At 39.6% G+C, this 16,000-nt stretch overlaps 1 protein-coding gene across 2 annotated transcripts in view; it reads left to right on the top strand.

Moving 5' to 3' along the window:
• Positions 1-11,833, top strand: part of MCTP2 (multiple C2 domains, transmembrane 2) — a 194,614-nt gene extending 182,781 nt beyond the window's left edge. For both annotated transcript variants that reach the window (XM_011957959.1, XM_011957951.1), the window contains 2 exons: positions 4,597-4,694; positions 6,864-11,833. In XM_011957959.1, coding sequence (XP_011813349.1) covers positions 4,597-4,694; positions 6,864-6,932 — 167 coding nt within the window. In that variant the 3' untranslated portion in view covers positions 6,933-11,833. The remainder of the gene's footprint in view (positions 1-4,596; positions 4,695-6,863) is intronic.
• Positions 11,834-16,000: the final 4,167 nt, after the last annotated feature.

The following is a 16,000-nucleotide window of genomic DNA, read 5'->3' as shown; positions in this document are numbered from 1 at the left end:
CTGCTTCTATGCATCTTTCCTTCCACAAAGAAGACTAATACTGGCTGGATACCAGTATTAGTGGCTCACGCCTGTAATCCCAGCACTTTGGGAGGCAGAAGCGGGAGGATCACATGAGGTCAGGGGTTCGAGACTAGCCTGGCCAATATGGTGAAACCCTGTTTCATAAGCCAGGGTGATGGCAGGCACCTGTAATCCCAGCTACCCACCTGAGAGGCTGAGGCATGAGAATCGCTTGAACCCGGGAGGCAGAGGTTGCAGGGAACTGAGATCAAGCCACTGCACTCCAGCCTGGGCAACAGAGCAAGCCTCCATCTCAAAAACAAATAAACAAACAAACAAAATGTATACTGTATTTTCTCATTGATCATCAATTTTGAGATTCCAATCCCTCTTTCTCTATACCCAAATCACTTTGACTCCTGATCTTATCCTCCAAGATCCTGGCAGGTTTCCAACAACTTTCTACATCTACTTAATGAAATATTGCTCTATTTTTCATTTTATGGATAAAGTTATTAAATGGTATGGAGTTTATTATGCTCTCTTGGGCCGATAGTAACCCTCTGAGCTTTGTACTCCATGTCTGGTTCTTCAGTTTTACATTTTAAACAGGAGCTCATAGTTTATTGATGAGCTTACCATAGTGAATGTAGTCACAAGCCTTGACAATTACCACGTGATCTATTGCCTCTTCTCATTACGTAAAAACTGCTATGCCATCCTAGAATATATTCTGAAATTCTGTTAGGATTTATCCTAAGACAAATTAGTTCCTAGCTAGCATAGGCCAGGACATTATTTTGCAAATTTCTTACGTGACTGCATCATTTGAAGCAATTTTTTTCTCACAAAGGAGATAAATGTATATGTCTTAAAGTTTTAGTGGTTTTTCTAACTTTAAGGATCAGAAGACTTTCTTATTCTAAGTTACTTATTCGTTTTTTATTGAGTGCTAAAATGGTGAATAATATCCTTAAATCTTTTGTTCTATGTTTTGAATTTTTTGAAAAAATTTAACTGTATATGCTAGATTTCCATATTCTATATCCTCGTCATATTTTTGTATAAGTAGTAGAATCATTTCACATAAGCACATAAAAACAGTCTAATTTCATATTAGCTATGGGGAATATTTTTGGACGCACCAAAATTATTTTGATAGGTGAGATATTTTATTTCCTCTTTAGCCCTATAATTCTTAGTGTAGCCACATTTATGTAATAGACCTTTAATGAGTACTTAAATATTTTTCTGAATGAATGAGCCTGCAAGCTTAATACCTGTGCTCTATATAGATGACATTTTGTTCGGCCCATGACCTCTCTTGTGTAGGAGTGTGATTTTTGAAAATTAAGTGAGAAGTAGATTTTAAGGATATCTGAAGTTTTCTTTAGCAAACATTATCTACTACATTTTAGTCACTTACATGAGGTATGTATTTCCAGAAGGCAGAGCATTTCTCAGGATTAGATCCCATGTGGATTTCCTTTTGAGAGATTTCCCATATTCCTTCTATTCGTAGAGGTTTTATAATTATACTTTTTCAGTTCTAGTTGAAACCACTTCTGTTTTTTCAGGTAGATATTAATTCTCTAAGCTAAATTTTTAGTTTTTTGCAAGAAGGACCTATTCCTTGTTTAAGTTTGTATCTTCATTTGATAGCACAATATCTCTTACATGGAAGACACTCAGAATTTGATAAATGAACAGGCAAGGAATCCTTGCCTCATCCCAACCGATGTATTACAGTTGGAGCTACCTGCTGGTCACTCATGTAACTATCTGAAAAATGGTGTTATAATTGTGTTTCAAGTGGTTATTCTCAAGTGGGCAAATGTGCAAAGCAGCCATGCAATTTTTCATCTCTTCTGATTTTCTCCAAGTGATATTTTTTTTTAACTGTAGGGCTCATTCCACCCCACTGATCAATTCAGTCTATGATCCAGGACCAATACATAGATAGCATCTTTCCCAACAAAATGTTAATCTTCAGTATTTTATCCCGTTTGTTTTTTTTCTGTTTTTTTTTTTTTTTTTTTTTTTTTTTTTTTTTGCTAAAAAAGTAACTACTTTACAACAGGTATACGCTCTATCTGTACTAAAAAAAATCTAAGGTATGTTTAGCATGCCAATAGATTAAGCCACAATTTCTAAATGTGTCTACGTCATCATAACTGACTTATAACTTATAACATCATAACTGACTTTAATAGTATTAAAGGCTCTTTTCCATCCTCACTTCCTTTGTCTCCTTAGCTTGTTTGTTTGTATCTACAGTAATGATGGTAGCCCTCTGCATTGTTGTAGAATTTCAGATTACAGTATCATTTTGCCTGTACTGCCCAACGTGATTCTCCCATCTACCCAAGAAACTCTATAAGGAGGTCTTTATTATTCAAATGTTAAAGTAAGAAATGTGAGGTACGGGAAGGTGATTTTTCTAAAATTACACAGCTAATACATGATGAAGCCAAAACTGGGACCCAGGTATTCCTACATCATAACCTTTGTTTTCTTGTCCCTTAAAGAATGACCAAGGTGGCTGCGTGTGGTGGCTCATGCCTGTAATCCCAGCACTTCGGGAGGCTGAGGTGGGTGGATCACCTGAGGTCAGGGGTTCAAGACCAGCCTGATCAACATGGTGAAACCCCATCTCTTAAAACAAAAAAATAACCAAGGACTCTATGATTTCCTGTAGACAGTCTCACACAGTTGTTAATAGGGCAGAATTATTGGAACATTTGATCCTGGACACCTTCATAAATAAGGTGTGCATTTAAAACATGCAGTCTGAGTGCCCTATAATTTGTATTCTGTTTTTTTCGAACATAGATAGTCTCAGTGCATTGTGGAATACTTTTGCCCTTATTGGTGCATTTGAGCTACTGTGCAGGTTTATAATCTTCTCAGTGACTAAGAATGCAGTGTTTTGATCAGCTGTGATATTATCCCTGCCTTGCTCTTCATTGTAAAGACTCCAGATGCGCACACCATATATAATTAACAATAGAAGATATATCTGTTCTCAATACGTCTTTGTCTCCCTTCATCATTTTGCCTTGTCTGTTTTCTTTTGCCAAAAAGCCCATGCTACAATTAAATGTCTTTAGAATAACACAGTAAGAGTATTTTAATGTAAAGGAACACTGGGGGAAATTTTAGTTAGAAACATGAAGCTTGCTGTGGGGGTAGAGGGAAAAAAGGCAGAGTGCAGCTTTGACCTGAGGGAAAGGGGATCGTTTGCTAGGAATCTTCACCAGCCCAACCGCCAAGCCACCATTTACTTGGGCACAATGGCTGGCTCCCATTTGCAAAGCAGATGTAAATCTGACCCTCCAAAGAAATGACTGGAGGTTGGCATTGTGTCAGGTATAATGCCATGCAGGAAGCCTAGTCCTCAGATGAAAGCAAAATAATATTTAATGAACAACAACAAAAAAAATCAAACCCTTTGTGTGTTGGGGACTAGTGAACAGTTAAATGTTACCTTGACTTCTGAGTAGGAGCCATTCAGAGTACAACGAAGCTAAGAATTCATTCAGCATCATTGGGACTGACAGCCCTTCAGATATGATCCTTGTTAAACAAGCACCCTGTGGCAAAACTTCAGAAGGCCACCTAGTCTTTCTGCTTCTAAAACTCAACATGAAAAGCAGGTTGACATTTGGTGAAAAGACTACAGCTTATGAGCTCCGGATATAGTCAAAGCAGCTCCAAAGAGCAGAGGAGAAGACAAAACGTGGTTGAGAGGAACTCCCCTCTAAAGAGTAAGCCAGGGGCAGAGCGTGTCCTGGGTATGCAGGGGAGCCCAAGGTGCAGCCACCACAGAGGGACAGTCTATAGGATGTTGACGTCTTAAACGTTGAATCCGTTTCTAATTATCATTGTCCTTATCCTAAATTAGCATGTTCTCCATTGCCCAGACAGACCCACGCGCCGACGTTGTGATCCATAAATTAAGTTAGCAACCATAGCAAGATAATTTTCCAATAATAACTTTTCACAGTTTCCTGCAGCATCAAAGTACAATCAACATGTCAGGTTCTGTTCTGCTGTGAGAGGAGAGAAACCTGTGAAAATGAGTTGGAGGTGGGGAAAGACGGATGACTGCAGTTTTCTTTGTAACAACAAAAAAACATCTCCCGCCCTCTGCCTCCCACCGCTATGTTTGGTCCAGAGCCTCCAAGCAGGGACTTGTTTGGGCTAATGAAGGCCTTTTCCCATCTGGGACATTTGTTTGCATAGCAGAGGAGGCTGTTAATCAGTGTATTCCAAAAGAGCCAGCGTGCTCCCCAGTTTGAGCGTGTGTTTCTGTCGCCCTGCTGCTGGGATTGTAATGGGATTTTCACAGCTGAAGAAGGCAGAGCCCCTCTTCACCAGCCCCTGCTTCCTGCCTTCAGGAAAAGGTATTTGTGAATGATTCCACATGACAGCAACATGTGCATGACTTGAGGTCTGGTAATTGTTTTCACACTAATTTTTACTTGTGAATATCCCCTCACCCCCCAGTCAGGCAAGTTTTTGAAGATAGATGCTAGATAGATAGATGATCGATTGATTGATAAAGAGATCTCCTGTGTTTCTATTTTTCAGGCATAAATAAATTTACTAAGAAGCTTCGAAATCCCTATTGCATCGACAATAACGAGCTACTAGACTTCCTCTCTAGGGTACCATCTGATGTTCAAAAGGTACGTAATGAATGGTCACCACCAACAGTGGCCCCGACCTGAAATCTGGCCAGCCCTGGAGCCAGAGGAGCACAAGGCTTCACTTGTGTGAGTAATTGAGATAAGGAACCAGAAAATCCTTAAAGAGGCCTGGCTTGCAGGGAAGTGGCAGAAAAATCTTTGTCCAAAGCATGAGGTGATTGGGGGAAATTGTTTTGAAAAAGAGCTACTTAAGAATGATCTGAAACTCACACTGTGTGGCTACTGTGCACTGACGCTTGTCCCCTTTCGATTGCTTGCCTCCCTAAAGAGGATAAAATGGGCTCAGTGAGTAGAATTGCATGAGATCCAAAGCCGGGGAGTGTTGCTTATTTTCTTCTTCTTCTTCTGGGTGGCAAGCATTTTAGGGGAAGCAGGGGACAAGAGGATTATTCTTTTTATTCTCATTTGCCGTGATGTATCTCCTAGGCCTCCGTTCTATCCCTTTCCCTCTGAAGACTTAGGGATGCTGAGGGTGCAGCCCCCATTTACTCTAATACACAAAGAGGCAGAGGCAGTGTGAAATAATGTGAGATCAATCAGAAGTATTATTCACAGATAATGGTCACTTAGTCCAGCAGCGTCCTGTTTCTGTGGATACACAGAGATTAACGAAGGCAACAATACGAGAAAGTCATGTAGAGTAGCTCGATCCTGGCCCCTGTGGATCAGCCTGCTATAAATCCAGAGGAAGGAGGGCAGGCGGCAATTTCTCTAATGGAGAATAGAGATCACTGAATAGGTAGATGGGGAGACCATGGCGTGAAATATCATCAAGATGATCAAAGACACAATCCTTTAATATCTTAGAGAATCCCAAATCAAATATTGATTTTCATATTTGAGTCACTGTAGCATAATTGGTTCCCTGGCAGCTCAGGGAGGATTGCAAAGATGTGGGGCGCCTAGGCCTTAGAGTTTCTTTCCCCTTCATTCCGAGTTCTAGAAATTAAAATGGACTCTGTGATGCTATCTTTCTTTAAACTTCATTTTATAATTAGCTGTGAAAACACAATCTATAACGATGAATTTACTCTTTAACATTTGTATTACTTAATTAAAAAATAATAACCGGGCCCCTGTTTGTTTTGCATTGAAGATTGACAGGTATGTCATCCTCTGCTCCCTTAGGGCACTTTCACAAAACACCATAAGGAATGGGGTGTTTTCTTCATTTATCTGCCTCTGACAAAGTACAGCCTGACTTCTGTGATCAGGCATAATGTCCTTGGGGAATTTGGCACAAATGCTAAAAATAGGGAGCACATGTGGTCTGTAATACAATATTTTAAATAAAGCCATTCCACCAGCAGCCTATCAAAGCCCATACACTAAAGCAATACGTTTGCAATGTACCATCACTTGGGTCGCAGTGTGAGTTCATGCTGTATCCTTGAAGAATAGAAATTTCCATCAAGCCCCCAAGGATTCTCTGTGCACAGTCCAGGCACTAGCCCTCAAAGTGGCCATTCCAGTTGCAGTTGGCATGAACACAGAGAGATGCAACAAAAGAGCATTCCAGGAAGATATACAGTATGCGAGTAAGATCCTCCCTATATCGCCAAGGGTGCTTTCTAATAACACAGTGACAGTTTGCCACTGGGGAATCCTGAGTACTCATATTTATCACAGATGTTTTAGCCATTACATTGCAAATGAAATTAATTTCTAAGAGAAATCTATATAAAAGTCTGGGGTATCAATTTCAGCATTTCTTCCTCTCAGGCAAAGTAAATGTATATAATTTTCTGAGATGTTTTCCCCAAGATTTTAGATATTTTTAAATGAATAATCCTAAGTTGCTGTATCATATACTAAGATAAACATTCCCAAGAGGCAGTTATTAAGCTTACTTATGGTTGAAAACTGGCATACACAAAACGAACATCATCTTGCAGTGCCCAGAGAAGGTAGAAACCCACGCATCTCATTAGAAAAATCTGCTTTTAATATTTTGGTTTCAAGAAATGATGCATGACTTCTCAAATCCTTCCTGCAATTAATCCCTCCATGTTCCTGTGTTTAGAAAATGATTCATTACCTTTGAACCTTCCTTCCTTTGCCTTAGGTTCTCCTTGGGGAGCCATTAGCACACACTGTGGTGAGCTAGGGTTACCTAACCGCCAGCATCACGGCTGTTTGTTTTCACAGGTGCAGTACGCAGAGTTGAAACTCTGCAGCAGCCATAGCCCCCTGCGGAAGAAGCGCAGCGCTCTCTAGGGCACACACTGACTTTGGACAGCAGCACCCAATATTGTGTTTGGTTGATTAGACCAACATTATGGCTGTTTCAGTGGTACCCAAGGTGTCCTTCTGAAATGCATGCCCTGTGGCACCCCCTGTATTCTTCTTCCTCCTTCACGTGCACAGACATACATGCATGTGCACACACCTCCATGCATGGGTGTCCGAGTTGCATAGAGGGTCAGCCCAGCGAAAAGCAACAATCCTGAGACTGGGAAAGACTAACATCCATTCTGAAATAGGAGACAACAAGGCTGCTGCCATGGATCTGAACACCACCTTCCTTGAGAACAGCCAGAAGCCCACTTGGATTCAAGAGCGACTTTGAACTTGTTTTCACACCTCCAACAGACTCTCATTAAGATTCAGTTATTTCCACTCCCCATCCCCACACTCCTTTCAGATTATTGTTCATGGGCGTAAGTCTCTTCTCCGAGTTAACAAGTCTTCGGTAGCCATCATCTGTCCAAATACGGTATATTATTGAAAGACATTTTTAATAATTACCAGAATTAGCTCAAACCTTTAGGGATCTTTCAGCCATGATTATTAAGGATATGTATGTGAATTTTTGGGAAACCTCTCGGTGCTGGATGGTCAGCCTGCAGCGTGGTCCATTGCTGGCCATGGATGCCCCAGGAAGGTCCCTGGAGATCACTCACTTGAAAAATGAGGCTTCCATGAAAGTATCTGGTTGCTTTCTGCTGCCACTTCTTCTGACTTTACTTTTTGCATATTTTCAAAATATTATAAAATGTCAACATACAATCTCAGAAAGGCAGGTGGAGGTAGGGGAGAAATGAATGAATGAATTCTGTAGGTATTTAGAAAGATAAGGAACTGAAGACCAAGAGACTAATAAGGCTGCTTACCTAATTATTATAATCATTTCGTTTGCCTGAATGTTTTAAGCAGAAAGTAGAAATACTTCAGCTGCTCAAATGTATCTTTTGGTCCCCTTAGAAGTAAAATAAGCTACATACAATAAAAATTTATTTCAGAACCCCATTTCTAGAAAATACCACCGCAGAGTCCTCCTTTGACAGCATCTGTCTCTGCAGACCTCATCATGCCACAGTATTTCCCTGCCATGTAAAAATCCTGACTTTGTGCATATATAAAATGTATGCAATTAACTCTGTTTAAATGATATTTACGTTTTAAAGACTGTAATTTGTTGACACATACTTTGTGCAGTTTTTATATATGTATGTATGATAAAGAAAAGGTAAAAAGATCTCCTTTAATAGTGAGTTCCCTATTTTATTTTTTTTGTCTCTGGGTTGTAATTTAATAATCTTCAAACAAAATGTTTACGAAAAATGCCAAAGATTCTAAATCTTATCATCCAGTGTCTGTTTTTCTTCATGTTGTATCTCACTGGGTTGCTTTCTGGCTGAGCCAGATTTCTGCATGATTTGATTTACTTCAAGTTAATGAAGCTGGCTGGAAAAGAGCCTTGCAGAAATTATAAAAACTCCAGTAAATCTCGTAGTTGTACATACAATAGATACCCAAGAACCTCTTTTGTCAAACCAGTTACTCAATCTTCTGTGTAAACAATGCCTCATTGTCTTGCTTCTAACTATCATCTAGTTTATCACTGTCTGTCATTTTGTAACGACCTAAGTCAGACATTTTTAAACAGACATGTGAGATCTGATCAGTCATTTGAATGAAAACTTTCAGCAGCAAAATAACCCCTTATTTATTTAAAAGTGGAACCAATACTTTATTGTTGTTCTTTTGCTATAGAATTTCAAAATGAAATTATTTGCCCGACAAGAAGGCATCATTAGTTAGACTTCTTTCCTCTGTAGCCCGACTGAAATTCTCAGTGTTAAGTTTAGGACCCAAACACCAGCTGGGATGTAAGAGCAGGACCGAATCAACCTTGAATAAACTGTATATAGAAAACAATTGTTAATTAAGTAGACATTGGATGTTAAAAAGGAATGTTAGTTGTAAGTGACATGTTAAGATTTATACAAATCGTCAAAAACTTTTAGGCAAGATTCCAAAATGCTTTCGATAAAATTTACAGATTATGGATTCACAGTATGATAATTAAGTAGGGATGCTGAAGTCTTGCCAAGTTTTCCTGGTTCTCTTCTCAAACTTTATCCTCCCATTTCTAGTCCTGTCTCTCTATGTAATAGGCATCTACACCTCAGCAGGTCAGAAACTAAACATCATCTGTCTCTCCCTGTCTTCAGAACCCCGACCCTCATAATCTCCTTACAGCTTCTTTGTTTCCCTTACTGGGACTGGCATTTTCTGGGCTCGGAATTTCTCGGTCATCCTCTTTTTTGTTCCTCGTGCTGTTGTCCTCGTCTCCCAACCCAGAAAGCCTAGTAGGTCTAGTGTCAATGCATTAACCACTTCTGTTCTGATTTCCACTACCCAAGTGGAGGCCCTCATAACCTCTCAGATGTCATGGCCATGATGCCAGTTACATTATGCCTAGTTAATCTTCATTCAGACTGGAAGGACCTCCCCCTAATTTCTTTCTGAATAGATTCTACTCTCCTTCAACACTTCCAAGTCTCCTGCCCCAAAGAGGCTTGATCCTGTGGCTGGATGTGACTCCAACTTCCTTTTTTGTACCCTCACATCTTTCATATCTTTCTGGCATCTGCCATACATCATAAGAGGCTTTGACCACTGTCCTCCACTGAATAGCCCATTATAGCTAGCACCTAATAGTCACTCAGGAAATAAATACTTGTTTAACAGGCCAGGTCATAGAGATTATTTTTCTTTCTCTGCCTTTTCATGTGCTGCTTTGAGAACAGAGGGCTGGGTTGGACAGATTAGTATGATCTATCCTGGAGATTAATTTCTTGCATTAAGAGCTTATTTTGTGTGATATTATTTATAATCCCTGGCTATGTCAATTATAACCTTTTAAATTATGTCTTATATTTGAAGTTCTTACCTACGTATCAGAGGAAAATATAATGTTTATTTCCAGGTGGTAAAACAGTCTTTTGATTCTTTTTTCTTGTAAATTATCATTTAACAAGTCTATATTGAATGCTGATAATTTTCTGGAACAAAACAGACTGCATCCCCTTGGTAGAGCCAGACATTAAACAGATACTTACAAGAAACAGCATGCCATGCTCAGATTTAAGTTTGAAAAATATTCTGGCTGCAATGCATAGCCTAGCAATTTTCAAAGTTTAGAGAAGAGTTATTAATATTAGTCTTTTGTAGTACTCCTGATAAATGAATAACACCCCGGACTTTCAAATAGTGGCGCTGGAAGAAAAAATAAGTAGAATTGAGAGGTGGTGAAGAGATAAAGTGAGCAGGACTTAACAATTTCTGGACTATGGGATGAGGGAGAGTAGAGTCAAGGATGGCTCTTCACCCTGTCTCCAGGTCTAGGAAGATGGTGTTACCTTTCACTAAGGGAGAGAACTGTAAGAACTGCTGTGAGAGGACCACAGGAGTCCAGTTTTATCACTGAATCTCAGGTGTCTGAAAAGCATCCAAATGGGAATGTCAGCAAGATAATGGAATATATGGATTTAGTTCTCAGAGAAGTAACACACTGTACTTGATATATACACAAGTTAAGGCCAAACACTGCATATCAAAGTGATTGAAACTAAATGCTTCAAGAAATTAAACTTTGAAGAACTCAACAGTCAATGTCATATATATAAAGGCAAGTCAGTTAAGAGTGTAAATAGAAACAGGGGTAAATACAGAGGAGAAAAACAGTAAGCATGGACCACCCTAGAATTCAATGGCAGAGCATACTTCAAGAAAGCTGATGTGGTCAATAACATCAAATGCTGCAGAGATCACGTAAGTACAGAATCATGACCTTAATGATGTGACGGTTTGGAAGCACCCTGGCAACAAGTCATTTCAGTGGAATGGTAGAAATGGAAACCACGTTTGGGTTGAGAAGTGAGTGGATGTGAAAATATGGGGTCTCTGAATGGAGGTAACCCTTGAAAAATGCCACTGTGGAGGAGAAAGGAGAGAGAGGGCTGGAATTTGGAATGAAAGGAGATACTTGGGATTATGTTAGGAAGAAAACAGATGTGTCATGACCTCAGTGTAAAGCTAATAGCTGCAAAAAAATTCTTCATGGACATGAGATGGAGTTAGCCATATTCATTATTTAAAACTATGTCCTGCACTTACACATTGTTGGTTGAAGTGTAAATTAGCTCAGCCACTGTGGAAGACAGGGTGGGTGTTTCCTCAAAAACCTAAAGAGAGAAATACTGTTTGACCCAGCAATCCCATAACTGAGTATGTACGCAAAGGAATATAAATTGTTCTACTATAAAAACACATGCACACACACGTTCACTGCAACACTATTTACAATAGCAAAGACACTGGATCAATCTAAATGCCCATCATTGATAGAATGGATAAAGAAAATGTGGTAGATGTATACCATGGAATACTATGCAGCCATAAAAAAGAATGAGAGCGTGTCATTTGCAGGGACATGGATACAGCTGGAGGCCATTATCCTTAGCAAACTAATGCAGCAACAGAAAACCAAATATCACATGTTCTCATTTGTAAGTAGGAGCTAAATGATGAGGACACATGGACACATAGAAGGGAACAAAATACACTTGGGGCTATTGGAGGGTGAAGGGTGAAAGGAGGAAGAGGATCAGGAAAAATAACGAGTACGAGGCTTAATACATGGGTGATGAAATAATCTGTACAACAAACCCCTTTGACACAGTTTACCTATGTAACAAACCTGCACGGGTATCCCTGAACTTTAAAAAAAAAACCTATGTTCTATCAAAACCTGCCTCTCATTTATGTATTAGGAATCTTATGGCAACAGAACAGTTGAAAAACTAAAATAAAAATCTTCTGAAAATGCACTGAGTGGTAATCGATAATTGAATAAATGCTGAAATCCCGAAGGATAACTTCTAAAGGAATGGCTTCAAGTATGTTACCCTTGTGTAAAGCCCACAGCTGTTCTGTCCTAGCATTTTAATGTAATGATTTACACAGGAAAATGGATATTCAAGCACATAAGAATACTAATATTTTATAGCATTTCTCAAATGCCAGTTACTTTCTAAGTGTTTTAGATACAATTACTCATTCAAAATCTAAAAATTGAAATTTCTTCAAATACAGAGGAAAAAAAAAAAAAACAAAACCTGCCACTCTTATACAAGCTCTTCTAGACAATAGCAAAAGAAAAAAGAAAACACTTTCTTAAGCATTTTATGAGGCCAACATAACTCTCCTTCAAAACCCACTAAGTCCTACAAAGAGTGGAAAACTACTTAACAAAATCCCTTATGAAGACAGATACAAGATTGTGAATGATTGACGAAAGTCTTTACCCTGAAAACATCAGTGAGGCTTCCAGATGCCTGACCAGACATCTTGTATTCTCTTCCACGAAGAATGAAATGAGTGGATAGTCACAGTTCACATATATCATATAAGAAAGAACACTGGAATTCTACAGAGAGTGACAGGAAATACCTGAAGCAAGGAAGGGGAAGAGAGCAATACAGTCTGTTCAGGTGGGATAGGCTAGGAGCCAGGAAAGGCTCTCCAGATGAGAAAAGAGTAAGTGGGTGACTCCTAGTGATCAACATTTCCACTACAGACTCCCACATTCCAGCCATAGGAATTCCCTTGACTGTTGTGAGCCCCAAGACCGACATAGGGAGCTACCTGAAGACCATGTGATGACATTGCCCCGGAGAGGGAGCATACATGTTCCCACACACCCCCAAGTCCTAAGCAGCTGCAGCAAGTTGTCGCTTTGATATCTCAGCCCTCACCAGACTGCATTCTGCCCTGGGCCCAACAGCCCCTGCATCTTCATATCCCTGGAACCTTAATGATATGCTCCACCTGCAGCCACAACTCCAGCTGCCCGCTACCTTTAGGGCTGAAGTGTGAGCCGTTGGCAGCTACCACACTGCTCCCAAATGTGAAGCTGCTGTGCATTTTTAATCACCCTAAGGACAACAAATCCACCAGGTGACAGCCATAGCAGTAGGCTGCCTCAACTGGGGCCAAAGGGCAAGTGAAATGTACACCTCCCAGTCACTTGTGTACCACTGCTGCCATTGAAACTGACTCTATTCTCCCCCGTACCAGGAGTGCAGTATGGCTGCTGCCACCCCAACATGAACATTCTGGGGCCTGGGGTCACACTACCCCTGCCTTCCATAGTCAGTATCTGCAAGCACTACTGAAGGATGTGAGGATCAGTCCACTGGGCCTGGCTGTGACCCCCACCCTTTAGTACCCAATCATGGCATCCAGAGGCCTGGGGAGTACCCAGGCCAGTCCATAAATATTGGCACCTGAGCACTCCAACAAGGGCCCTGAAGTCAGGGCCACCCAACCTGCCACTACCATCATAATGGGTACCCCCCAACACACACACACACACACACACGTGTCACCTGTGAGTCTGGGGACTGGCCTGCCCAGCCTGTCACAACCACTGCCACCACCACTGTGGAGCTCTTGGGACTCAAAGGTTAGTCCCACCACTACTACTGCTATCACCTACGCCATGCAAACTGCCCAAGTGCCCAAGGACACACTCACCACCAGTCCATGACTGCCACTACCATCACCCAAACAAGCTGCCTGGAGGCCCAAGAATTGGCTTGCTTGGGTCTGCTAATACAGTGCCAGCATACACTGTCCTGGGGCCCAAGGACAGGTATGCATAGCATGCTGCTGCTACCACTGGGGCCCAAGGACAGGCCCATCTGGTGTCCCTGTCACAAGCAAAAGTTCACCATAGTCTTCCCTAATAACCACAACCTAGGCCACTGAGGAAAATCACAGACTTCAATGAAGCTATTTAGAGCCACAGAAATCATGAGAGCTACACTACGGCATGCACCCAGAATCAAAGCCAAAGTACCATACCCAACAAACACCACAGACACATCTTCAGGAAAAAGTCCTCCCCTAGGAAAGGAAGTTAAAAAGTGGAAAGAAGTGATTGCCATGACAGATGTTCAGATATCAATGTAAGGACATAAGAAACATGGGGAAAAAACAAACAAACAAAAAAAACACCACAAAGATAGTACTTCCAAAGAGACATAGTTCTCTAGCAACAGATTAACTAAAAAAAGAAATCTATGAAATCCTGGATAAAGAATTCAAAATATGAATATTAAAGAAGCTCAGTAAGATAAGAGAATACAGAAAAACAGTGCAAATAAATCAGAAAAATAAGTTAGTATATGAATGAGAAATTTTCTAGAGATTTCAAAAAGCACAAAACAAATTGAACTGAATGATTTATTAACTAAAATATGAAATACTTTCAATAGCTCAACCATAGCTCAAGAAGAAAGAATTTCAAAACCTGAAGACACGTCTTTTAAAATAACACAGGCAGACAAAAAAAAAAAATTGAGCAAAGCCTACATGACATATGAGATACCTTATAGGGACCAAATTTTTTGGTGTTCCACAAGACAAAGGGAAAATTAAAAAGTTAGAAAACCTATTTAATGAAATAATAGCTGAAAACATACTAAGTCTAGGAAGAGATTTAGACGTCTAGATACAGAATGCTTAGAGATTCCCAAACACAGTGCAAAAAAGTCTTCTCCTCAGCACATTATAATCAAATTGTAGTAAGTCAAAGATCAAGAGAGTACTCTTAAAAACAGCAAGAGTCCCAGCTACTCGGGAGGCTGAGGCAGCAGAATTGCTTGAACCTGGGAGGTGGAGGTTGCAGTGAGCTGAGATCGCGCCATTGCACTCCAGCCTGGGCAACAAGAGCGAAACTCCATCTCAAAAAAAAAAAAGAAAAACAACAACAACAACAACAACAACAAAAAACAGCAAGAGAAAAGCATCAAGTCACTCATAAAGGAAACCTCATCAAACTAACATTGAGTTTTTCCTCAGAAATTTGACAGTCCAGGAGAGAATGAGATGATCTATTCAAAGTGCTGGGGAAAAAAAAAAAAAAAAAAACCTGCAAGCCAATGATACCATACCCAGTAAAGTTACCCTTCATAAAAAAAGTGGTAATAATCTTTCCAAACTAAGCAAAAGGTGAGAGAAATCATCACCCTAGAATGGCCTGGCAAGAAATGCTGAAGGGAGTCCTCCCTGGGAAGAAAGAGATGCCATCTACAATCATGAAAACATGTGAAAGTACAGACTAAATGGTAGCACAAACACAAAAATAAAGAAGAGAAAGGACACAAATATTACCACTACAGACAACTATCAACCCACAATAATAAACATTAAGGGAGAATAAAAGGAACAAATGATATACCAAACAATCAGTAATCAATTAATAAATAACAGGAATAAGCCCTCACATATCAGTAATATATTTGAATGTAAATAGATTAAACTTTACACTTAAAGGATATAAACTGGCAGAAAGTATTTTTTAAAAGACCAATTATACGCTGCTATAAGAAATCTATCTCAACTGTAAAGTACACATACAGACTGAAAGTAAAGGGATAGAAAAAGACATTCCATACAAAGAGAAACCAGAACCAAAAGGATTGCCTATACTTACATTAGATAAAACAGACTTTAAATACAAATGTATTAAAGGAGACAACGGTGATTGTATAATGATCAAGAAATCAATTCAGCAAAAGAAAATAACAATTCTAAGTAATTATATGTACACAACACCAGAGCACCAAGATATATAAAGTAAATATTATTAGATCTAAAGGGAGAGATACACTTCAATAGAAAAGTAGTTCAGGATTTTAATACCCCACTTACAGCACTAAACAGGAAACTAACAAAGAAACAGTGAATTTAAACTGCACATTTGAACAAATACACCTAACAGACATTTACAGGACATTTTACACAACAGCCACAGAATACACATTCTTCTCATCAGCACCTGGAACATTCTTTCAGAATAGATCATAGATTGGGACACAAAACAAATCTCACACATTTTTAAAACTCATAAGTATATCAAGTATCTTTTCAGACCACAACCAAATAAAACTAGAAATCAATAACAGGAAAAACTTAGGTAACTACAAATG

The sequence above is a fragment of the Colobus angolensis genome, unplaced genomic scaffold, assembly GCF_000951035.1.
Source record: "Colobus angolensis palliatus isolate OR3802 unplaced genomic scaffold, Cang.pa_1.0 Scaffold112, whole genome shotgun sequence".
Classification (NCBI taxonomy): domain Eukaryota; kingdom Metazoa; phylum Chordata; class Mammalia; order Primates; family Cercopithecidae; genus Colobus; species Colobus angolensis.
The sequence above is the reverse complement of the archived record's forward strand: the minus strand, read 5'-3'. Positions and strand labels throughout refer to the sequence as shown.